Genomic DNA, 11,713 nt, shown 5'->3' on the forward strand with positions numbered 1-11,713 from the left:
TCTCCCACCCTACACTTTCCTGACCTTGGGCAGCCTTTCTACGTCTTCCTCTTCTTGTCGTTTTATCCTCGTTTTTCCATCAAAACGACATTCCCGTTTTCTATTTCTATTTCTATTTTTGTGAAAGCCAAAATTTTGTGCCCACCCTAGGTTTTCTGAATTAACAATTCTCACATTTAGGTTTCAAGAAACAGATTCTCACTCATTATCCGCTTCCATTATTGACTTTTGTTAAGTAAAAAGACAAGAATGTTTTTTTGTGTAAATTTTTCTATAAAAAAAAAATTTGAGGGGTGAATTAGAATTTTTGAAAATGTTAATGATAAAATTTTCAAAAGGTTTTGAAAATTCAAAAATATTTGGGGACATTTTAAAAACTTTAAAATTTTAATATGCCCTTGGTAGTTTCAATTAATGATGTTACATCCCTAAAAAATTAAACAAAATATAACATTTTAAATTTAATTAGAGTTTTAATATTTTTAAATATGTGAGTGATAAAATTTTGAACTGATAATAATATTTTGATGATTTGATATTTATATTAAGTGTAATATTAATTTTGTAATTTTAATTAAAAAATAAAAATAATCATAAGCTATTTTCAAGAAAACCAAATAAAATTCACTAATGAAAGACAGTGACAAGTGAAAGTTTGATTTTTTTTTTTTAAATTTAAAGTTAGTTTTGTAAAGTTAATATAAAGATAAAATAATTATAAGTCATTTTTAGAAAAATCAAACAAAATTCACTAACAGAAGGATGTAAATTTGATTTTTTAAAATGAAAGGGTACCATTTGGTGATATTCACCAAACGTTGGGTGGGAAAAACTTGCCTTAGTAAAAAGATTTAACTACAAAAAAGCACTTAAGGCTCCGTCTATGTCTCTCCCTCTCTCTCTTTCTTCTTCACTTTATTCTGTTCAAAGTCGGGACTTTCTTTGCTGTTTACTAAGAACGAGGCTTAAGCGCTTTGCTCTTTGTTTCAAAGAGAGAGAAAGACAAGGAGCAGGCTTTTAAGCTTTCTCTTTATCTCTCTCTCTGTCTCCTGCATTGTCTTGTTCTACTTCAAGAATCTTTCCTCTCATTTTCACGCATTCAACATTTCAACTCTTTGTACTCTTATTTTCAGGCTTCTACCTTCTTTGTTGTTAGCTCCAGTCTTTCATCTACATAATATAACGCTAGAAGAAGTTAATATCAAAACAACCCAGTTGCTGTTTGGCCTCATTGTCTCCATTTTTGAGCTTCAAAGTCGGGAAAGTTGGGGAATGAAAATTCCCTTGAGTTTATAACATTTTTGCTTATTCTAAGCAAAACTGGGTGCTGGGGTTATAGTATAAAGTGAAGCTGTATGAGGTAGAAGTGAAACAATGAGAGATGGGAACTCTAAAAGCAAGGTTTTTTCTTTTCTTTCCCGTGATCTCTCTCCTATGTTTGGTTGTGAAATTGATGTAACACAATTGGAGACTATTTTACTGATGTTGGTTATTTTGTGTCTTTTGGTGAAGCTCTCATGGTCTAAGAAAATGGTTAGAAAATGGTTCAATATCAAGAGCAAAACTGAGGACTTTCAGGCAGATGATCCTGTTTATGGAGGTTCTTAAGGCTTATTCTCTTTTTTTTTTTTCCAGTTTTAATATCAACTTCCCATTTCATGAAATTTGGTTTTCAAAAAATTAATTCTTCAATTAAATTACCCAGAGACAGAGTCTACGATAAGAAAAGGTTTTTATTTTGCTGGATTCCATCAAAGATTCAAGTTAAACATTCTTTATTCTTTCCTTTATTTCTGAATTATCCTTTCCAGGATATACTCTCTCTCTCTCTCTCTCTCGCTGCTTTTTTTTTTTTTTTTTTTTAACTTTAGGATTGTTAAATCTTCTAGCAATTCAAGATATCTCACTGTTTGTACAATTATGATTGTTAAATTAACAGTGATTTCATCCTCAGGAGGTGAAGTGGAATACAGAACGAGTTTCTCAGAGAGGGAGCCTTGCACAATCAAAAAGAGTAAAACGGGTTGGTATTGCTAGGAAGCCATACTTATGATTTCTTTTTTCTTATATACAAAATTTTCAAAAATTTCATATTCCCTTGAACTATTTAAGGTCCTTATTCCTAATTTTTTTTCCTCTCCCTTTTGATGCACAGAGAAATTTAACAAAAATGGGGAGTCAGTTCGACGGGGGAGAATGAATCTTGACCACCCGCGGATTATAGATGTGCAGAACTATAGGTACTAATTTACAATTAAATGTTTTACTATTTTTTTTCGTGATCTTGTTTGTCTCTCTGTGATGTACGGTTCTAACTACTTGTCTTTGTTCAATTTGGAGCAGTGTTTTCGTAGCTACCTGGAATGTCGCCGGAAGATCCCCACCAAGTAATTTGAGTCTTGAAGATTGGCTTCATTCGTCACCTCCTGCAGACATTTATGTTCTTGGGTATGGCCTTGTTCGGTTGTCTTTATGTTCACATCTGCCACTACAGAAACTGTAAATGACCCATTACTAATTACGGCACTTCTATTCAATGTGTATTTCAGATTTCAAGAGATAGTTCCTCTAAATGCTGGTAATGTTCTGGGGGCAGAAGACAATGGTCCTGCCAAAAAATGGCTGGCTCTCATTCGAAAGACTCTTAATAATCGTCCAGGAACTAGTGGAAGTAGTGCTTGTTATACACCATCTCCCATTCCTGAGCCGGTTGTAGAAATGGATGCAGATTTTGAGGGATCAACTAGAAGGAAGAACTCATCCTTCTTCCATCGCCGATCATTTCAGACTACTCACACCTGGAAATTGGACAATGACCCTTCAGTTTCACAACCAAAACTTGATCGGCGATTCAGTGTGTGTGATAGGGTGATATTTGGTCACAGGCCAAGTGACTTCGACTCAAGTTTTAGATGGGGTCACAGGCCTAGTGATTACTCTAGACCTAGCGATTACTCGTACTCCAGACCCAGTGATTACTCCAGACCTAGTGATTACTCAAGATGGGGTTCCTCTGATGATGACAACGGTCCAGGAGATTCACCAAGTACTGTATTGTACTCACCGATGTCCTATGGTGGATCTGCATCCATGGACCATGGCTATAGGATGCCAGGAAATTCAAGGTACTGCCTAGTTGCCAGTAAGCAGATGGTTGGCATATTCCTCACAGTATGGGTGAGAAGTGAATTGAGCGAACATGTTAAAAACATGAAAGTATCTTGTGTAGGCAGAGGACTGATGGGTTATCTTGGAAATAAGGTATTCTTAGAATGAATCATATTAGTTTTCAATTTATTTTTTTGACACATGTACTGTGCTATGATTTTCTCCTATTCAGGGCCAGATATAGTTAACTCACATTGCTTTGTTTGATAGGGATCTATTGCAGTCAGTATGTTATTGCACCAAACAAGCTTCTGCTTCATCTGTAGTCACTTAACCTCTGGACAGAAAGAGGGAGATCAGTTAAGAAGGAATGCTGATGTCATGGAGATCTTGAGAAAGACAAGGTTTCCGCGTGTTCATGGTGCGGGCGACGAGAAGTCCCCAGGAACAATCCTCCAGCATGAGTAAGTTCATCAACCATTAATAAACAGCAATGCATATGAAGGAAAAGAATATCTAGATAAGGAAGTAATGGGAACAGAATTGCTTTTATTCTCCTGTACATTAATTTAATTGTTTAGTTAAGGGGACTTGTGACTCAATCATTGATTCATATGCTGACATCTGTTATGCATCTATTGTTTTCCGGCATAAGATCCCCTATTCAAATAAAGAGTTTGGATAATGTCAAAAAATACATTAAACACTGAGTTTTTTTTTTTTTTTTTTTCTGGCTGGTTTACAACTTCCAGATGTTTAGAAGTTTTTTAACTGCTTTCTTTTTCAAATTGTAATTATATATGTTTTGTTCCAGTCGAGTAATTTGGCTTGGGGATTTGAATTATCGTATTGCTCTCTCATACCGATCTGCCAAGGCACTTGTTGAGATGCAAAATTGGAGGGCATTGTTAGAAAATGACCAGGTATGTTTACAATTCTCTTAGTACTCTATAAATGTTCTTTGTTCTATTTTCATTATGCCTCGATATTATTATGACGAAGAGGCATATCATAAAATACTTTTAATTTAACACTTTGTTTGTTTTCTCGGCAGTTGCGGATAGAGCAGAGACAAGGTCGTGTTTTCGTGGGATGGAATGAAGGAAAAATTTATTTCCCACCAACATACAAGTATTCAACTAATTCAGACAGATATGCAGGGGATGATATGCACCCTAAGGAGAAGCGCCGAACGCCTGCTTGGTAAGAACATGTCTTCTACTAGAAGGCAAACGAACATAGTGTATAGAGCACTACTCACAAACAAACATAATTGTGATCCTGTATGGGCATATTTATATTTTATAATCCAGTGCTGATGCAACTAATTCTGTGTGCGAAGGTGTGATCGAATTTTGTGGCATGGAGAAGGCCTTCACCAGTTATCTTATGTTCGTGGTGAATCCAAGTTCTCTGATCATAGACCAGTTTATGGCATATTTTGGGCTGAGGTTGAGTCAAGTCATAGCCGGTTGAAGAAGAGCATGAGTTATTCTAGTTCCAGGATTGAGGTTGAAGAGCTTTTGCCATATTCACATGGCTACACAGAACTCAGCTTTTTTTGATGGATGGGAAGAAAGTGATGACCTATTTATCAAGTATGCTCTCTCTCTCTCACCCACACATCCCAAATCCACATGTTGTTAGGGGACTAAACAAGCTTGCAATGCTTCATTTGTTCACTAATTATTGGTATTATTATTTATTGTACATTGTTCGTAATTCTTACTAGCAATTACTTTACCTTTCCAATGGTTAATTGGTTTCAAATTGGCTGTAACCAGGTTGTATATATCAGTGAAGAATTTCAATGGGTTTCTGCATATCAAGTGTGGTTTGCATCATCTCATTCAATCAGGTGAAAACCCCACCGAACTTTTTATATTTAGTTATCTATTTTCAGCCTTTTTGTTATGGGTGGGGGAAAGCATTCATATGGGTTGGCATGAAGGCCTTAATCATGATGGTACTCAGGCTTGCATATACTTTATAAATCAAGAACATGGAAGAGATACCCACTTAATTTTCCTGAAAAAATCTTAATCATTTCTTTTTTAGAAATTTCTCCAGAATAATTTGAATCTCTATGAAAACTCAGTTCTAGTCTTAATATGCACAATGTACTTAGCATATTATTGAAGTGTTTCACATTTACATTTCTTTCCATTGCTTAGTTCTTTTGAGAAGATGGTGTGTTTATTCCAATAATCATGTAAAATTTGGTCCCCGGCTGCAGGCAGGAATCACTTAAAAAGATTGCCATCCATGAAGGGTGATGGAGACACTCCATTGCCCACTAACCAAGAAAGGTCGGTACTCTCTTTTACTTTTTTTTTTTTTTCTGGTTTTGAAAACATTTTGGTTTCTTTTTGCCTAATATTATCTTTCTTTCTTTCTTTCATCAGGTGTATATTTTGTAACTTGACTGGTTAACTAACTCCACACATGGCAAACGCAGAGTACCTTTGATCATCAGATATTGTTACCAAAACTTACCTGTTTCAGTACAACGCATAATTCAGTTTCCTGATAAACAAACACTGACCTTCACGGTATTCCTAAGTTCTTTGCAAGCTTTTGGAGCTCAGCACCCAGCTAGTGAAGATCAAGCCTTTTTGTTTTGCAGATGAACTCAGGACAGCCCAGTGGGTTGAGGATTATTTTGTTCAAGATTCTTTTGCTAGTTTAGGACATTTTTTATGACTGAAAGATGGCCGATGTAATCATTTGTGGAGCTACTTTTTGTTTCAAATGCAAAGTCAGAAGAGAAATATAAATATATATTGAAGTTTATGATTGACATCAGAATGGCCATTGGCCCTTGCCCTCTCTCTCACATCTCACTGTTGCTGCAAATGATTTTGCTGAATACGTTGGCTTCTTGATAACCTCACATATGCACTGATCTTTACTTTTCCTTTTTATTATGGTGTGACTCTGAATAACAAACTGGAAAGCACAAAACAGATTTTCAGAATATTGCAGGCTTATTGGGAGTCATGATTTAGAGAGTAGAGGCCCTCTTCTGGGGAGAATCCCATATCAATATTTGTCTTTTGCAGTCTTTCTTGATGGGCCACAGAGGAAACAATGAAAGCAGAAACATGACATCTGCAAATATGACAGAATTATGCCTTTCAAAACTATGATAGGGGAGGCGTATTTTTGCACGTTTATTGATGCAAGAGCTGGCTTTCTCTCGCATGCATTAATAAATTTCCACGGGCGCAGACAGTGAAAGCATGATTTAATAATGGGGCATGAGGTGAGAAACACGGCAGCCCACCAAGTCATACTTTCATTCATTCATTCTTTCTTTCTTTAACCAGCTTGGTCACAATCTATGATTGTGCTTAAAGTAGTCACTCTCACTATGGGATGGATTCGAACTGAACCAAATCCAAACATCTATTGGTTAGAGTTTAGTTTGAATTTAAAATGGGATGACCGAAATTTAGTTCAAGTTTGTCAAATTAAAGTTTAGGGTGGCTCGAGTTTGGCTTAATCCCTAAATTTAAAGTTTGAAGTTCAGTTTGAGTTCATAACTTAGATTTATAGCTTAAATTTACGACTTGTTGATAAAACGTCGTGGTTTTATCTAGTAATGATCAAAACGACATCGTTTTAAAAATTGTTTGAGATGACTCAAATCAAGTCACAAGTAAGTTTAAATCAAATCGAGTCATTATTCAACTTTCAAGGCAAACTGAGGGGAACTCCCTCTAGCTTGAATTTGACTTGATTATAAAACAAATTAACCCTCCTTAATGGAACTTGTCTTGAGTTAACCTAAACGAATTTAAACTAAACCAAAACGAGCAGAACTAACTTTCGAGACCGAATTAGTTTGGTTTGGGTCCAACCTTGCTCTCACCATCTAAATTCTAATCGAGCTAGTTCAACTTGGTTTGATGTCAAGCTCAATTCAAGTTGGAGCTTCAATATTGTAGTTTGACTCAAGTTTGACTCGAATCATTCTCCAATGACACTATATTTTCTATTGATAACACTACTTATCTCATTAATGATATTATTTATCTCGTCAATAATACTATTTATTTTACTAACAACCCTCGATAACATTTTCAACTAGCTCGAATAAACTCAAGATTGCACCGATCAATGTTTGGGCTTGACTCAAATCTAACCCTACTTACCCGTACATAAGAAAGGAAAGAAAATAAAAGAATCAACCCAATTAGACTGTATTTTCAAAGCCTCTACTTTGATTGTGGGCAGCTTACTTTTGATAACAAAACAACTTGAATTGATTTGAGGCCGTTAATCCTTTACTATGCTTTAATTTGGTTGTTTATTGGTCTAAATGAGCGAACATTATCTTTGGTTCTTCGTTTAATGCCAAGGGCCTCAATTGAAATGAAAGCCATAGTTCATTGCAACTTCCTGTAGTATTCCAGCCATTCCTTCTTCTTTATGCCTTCAAATTAAAGTATCATTTGTAAAGCTTTTCAAGCTTTATAAACCCAGATGCCAAAACTCGAAATCAAATGAAGAAATTGTTTATGAAAAAATAAAAAATAAAACTATGGGTCAACTAAACAATTAAATAGGGCTGAACCTGAATTGAGCCAACCCGGGCTTAAAAGCCAACTCAACCCGAGTTTGTATGGTTTGAGCTCAAGTTGAGTGCAAGCCAAGGTTCTCGACTCGAATTGAAACCAAGTCAAACTTGAGCTAAGGAAAAGTTCAATTTCATCTAACTCATGAGTCAATTATTTGGTTTGACTTGATTCAAACTTGGTTGTAGATCGACTTAAATTGAGTTGAATGATTGACAAAATGATCTTATTTTAACAATTGGAATAAGGACATCAAATTATGAATTCCAACGACACCAATGGACCACAAACTCGAGCCACATCAAGTCAAACTCGACCCAACCTATGTTCAGACTTAACTCGGTTTGTATCATACCTAGGTCTACAATTAAGTAATGCAACGTTTCCTTGAGTTTTCTTTCCCACTTTATTATATACAAGGAGCTTTGTTTTTACTTCTTTTTTTTAACGAAAAAATCTTTTGAATTGAATTATCTTTTTTTAAGTCTAGTCAAAAGTTATCTGTTTGACCTAATCTAGCTTGAACCAATCACATTGAATAGATGAAACCTTAAATCCAATAATCTATCTCATAAACATTATATAGGATAAATTAAAAGTTTAATTTTAAGACGTTATTTTCAAACTCATATCGACTTTAATGCTTATATACCTTATTTCCACAACTCAAACTGCCTTCACAGACAAAAGCCTTTGGTTTTTGGTTTTAGCCGCATGATAAAACATCTAGGCACTGGCTATCAGGACAAGTCAGTCTTCAGCATCAAGCTCCAGCTTTGACCAATCAGAAAATTTTGTTCGTATTCTCCAAACAAATAGTAGATTACAAGTTCTGCAAAGCCCATGAAAAAAGACACAGACACTGACACTGATTAGTGAATTGAAATTAGAAGCAAAAATTTGGCATACATAAAGCAACCCACATCCTGTTCCACTTTTTGAGGCAAGCTCAAGAGGCAGGCATATATACTTGACTTGCTCCTTGGGTTATTTTAAATCTGTCCCTTCTTCAGTGAAGAAATTTGAGATATTTCTGTGGAGGTGAAAAAGTTAGCTTATTCTGTATTCTTGTTGGTTTACTGTAATTATTTACACAATGCCATTCTCTGTCTATTGTTGTGTCACATGTCCAATGACTCTTGTTTTCAAATTGATTTAAGACCCAAATAACGATGAACGACGTCTTCATTAGAGACAACAACTCCAGAGAAGGGGGAGAAGGGAGAGAGGGTTAGAGAAAATTTGCCAGAAAATGAAAACCTAACAAGGGTAAAATATAATTTTCAAAATTTAATCATAGAAGAAAATTGTTAGTTTTTTAAACTAAATAAGAAAATAAATAAAATTTTATTATTTTTAATAAATTACTGGTTAAATGATTATCTACCCCTACAACTAAGTGATTTGTTAATTTTTACCGCCTACAAATGAGAGTTTGAGTTTTCAATACTTAACAAATATTAATTTGGAAATTCAACAAACCTCGGTGGGAATAAGCTTTTAGCCATATTTTAAATCAACCCCCTCTTCAATGATGAAATTTGAGATGTTTCGGTAGTGCATTAGTGAAAAAGCTAGGTCATTATGTATTCTTGTTGGGTTTGTTGTAATTATTTACACAATGTCATCCTCTATCTATTGTTGTGTCACATGTCCAATGACTCTAGTTTTTCAAATTGATTTAACTAATCTTTATTTCAACGATACTCAATAAAGTGATAAACTATAAGAATAACTACTAATAACCCGTTATGTTGGTAGAAATCCTTTAACTAGAGGCAACACCCTTTCAAATCATCTTCCATTTTTTTTTTTTTGTGTCTACGTACAAAATAACAACTCTTTAGTCAATTATCTGTCAATTACCTCTTCTCTAATAAAATAGAATTAGAAATTAAATTTTGAATATAAATTTAAATTTCAACAGATAAAATTGTAACCTTTCCTTTTCATCATGCAAAGGGAAAAGACAGACATTAAAGAGCATTTAAGAGATATATACAAGGTATCCACGTTTACACGAGATCTCTACTCATCTACATTTTTTTAAGACATCTTTTATGTAATCACAATGTAAACCATTTAGGAATACTTTTTCTAAAGCTAATAATATAATCATAGATATAAACTTTGTAATAGTGTGTTAAACCATGTTAAAAATTCTGTTCGCAAAAAATCTCATGAACACCAATTTTAATATGTTCAATGCCTGACAGATCAGATTAACATTGAACTCTCAAGAGCTTAAAGCATCTTTAACTCAATATGAAAGGTCTCAAGATAATCATTCAGAGTTGTTCTGATGATTCAAGTAAAATCAAGGAGTTGGGTATTTGGTTTGTGGGTACTCACTTACAAAAACCAGAAGCTTTGACCTGATATAATTTTTTGTTCTGCAAATACTCTACTGAGAAGGGAAACCTCTTGGCCTTCTTTTTTCAGGAAGGTGATTAGCTGAACAGGAAAATGAGAAGCATAGCTGCACATGGCACAGTTGTTTTCCCCGTATGATAGTTGCATAGGAAAGTTGTAAAAATTCAAGATATGTGATTGGTCAGACTAACCACATTGAATATGACAAATTTTAGGATTAGTCAGCGATTTCACAATTACTGAATCAGGTAAATCAAAAGTTTGATCTTAATATGTCGTTAGAGAAAACTTAAACTCATACTCTTTTATTCATGAAGTCTCATCTTTTGTCACTATAGCTACCATTTAGGTGTTTCATACATAGTTTTATTGTACAATAAAACTATATAATTCCACTTTGAATACATAAATGGGTACACACTGGATGAGTGTCATTATATGATTTTGAACTAAAAATAAAGTAACACCTAATATGTGATAACAAATACTCATTTATATATTCAAAGTGGATACTTATAATATTTCTCTTTATAATTTATTATGTTAATGTTCGATCTTGAATCTTTATCACTTATTATTAAACAAACATGCTATTAAACATCAAATAACAGAAAAACAGAAGTGATTTACTTGGTTTGGGTTTCAAAATTGAAACCCTACATCCAAGGTAGAGAATATTTCTCTAATTGATCCGCTAATATCAATATCAAAGTTTTACAGGTAATACACGTACAAACAATCAATCAAAAATATAAAGTTACTGTATTTGACTTGAAACAGTGACAATCGAAGACTAGACTTCTACACTGAACTGAGACCAATGACCAATCAAAGAAAACTAAGAGTTTTCCTCAATGTATTGCAAACCCTAGCAGAGCTGCAAGACAGTGCGAACGAGAAAGCCAAAGAAAAATGCCTTCAGCCACCTACTCAAGGGAAAAAACAATGCGTTATACCTAGGGTAAATTCTTAGCGAATTTATGTTAGAAATTTCCAGATGTGGGTTAATATTAATTATAGTTTTGGTTTAATAAAATCGAATAATTTAATAGCCTAATGTTAGTTTATAAATACACTTAAGTGATCAATAAAGATAAATCAAATACACTTAAAAGTTACAATATGAGTGGATAACATAAGTGTGAGTCTTGAGGTTTATTGAATTTTAATAAGGGGTAAATTAACTTACTATAAATTAACTAGGCCTCTGTTTCAAAATATAACTTACCCATTCAAAACTATCATTGAGAAAGGTTTCTAGAGTAGAGGACTAAATCATGTCAAGAAGTGATCTTAACATGTAATTTCAAATGCTTTATGGATTCAAATTACACGACAATCCAAATATTCTTAAAACCTTAAAGTTTATTTCAATATTTTATAATCTGAGTAAATCTTGGAATTACAGTTGATTGATTTATTTTATTTAGTTTATACAAAATAAATTTTATATGTGCTATTAGAGCAACTATAAACGTTTTGTTGTTGCATCCATTTACTTAAATGACCTTGACTCTACTAAATTACAATGATACCCTTGATGTAAAAGTTTAAAACAGATATAACATATTAATTATAGTTGAGATCTTTACAATTTTGGCTTAGACCATCACATTGGGTTGGAACCAACTAAATCAAACTTGACAAACTCT

The 11,713-nt window shown here is 33.9% G+C and overlaps 1 protein-coding gene across 1 annotated transcript; it reads left to right on the forward strand.

The window, feature by feature from the left end:
• Nucleotides 1-897: 897 nt before the first annotated feature.
• On the forward strand, nt 898-5,913 carry LOC123210340 (type IV inositol polyphosphate 5-phosphatase 7-like). Its single transcript, XM_044628636.1, has 13 exons — nt 898-1,401; nt 1,513-1,600; nt 1,955-2,023; nt 2,156-2,240; nt 2,344-2,448; nt 2,550-3,261; nt 3,379-3,572; nt 3,923-4,031; nt 4,163-4,311; nt 4,451-4,706; nt 4,893-4,966; nt 5,345-5,417; nt 5,514-5,913. Exons 1-10 carry the CDS (start codon nt 1,375-1,377, stop codon nt 4,671-4,673), a joined length of 1,761 nt encoding a protein of 586 aa, XP_044484571.1. The 5' UTR covers nt 898-1,374; the 3' UTR covers nt 4,674-4,706; nt 4,893-4,966; nt 5,345-5,417; nt 5,514-5,913.
• The last annotated feature ends 5,800 nt before the right edge of the window (nt 5,914-11,713 follow it).

Source organism: Mangifera indica, chromosome 3 (assembly GCF_011075055.1).
Source record: "Mangifera indica cultivar Alphonso chromosome 3, CATAS_Mindica_2.1, whole genome shotgun sequence".
NCBI classification, from domain to species: Eukaryota; Viridiplantae; Streptophyta; class Magnoliopsida; order Sapindales; family Anacardiaceae; genus Mangifera; species Mangifera indica.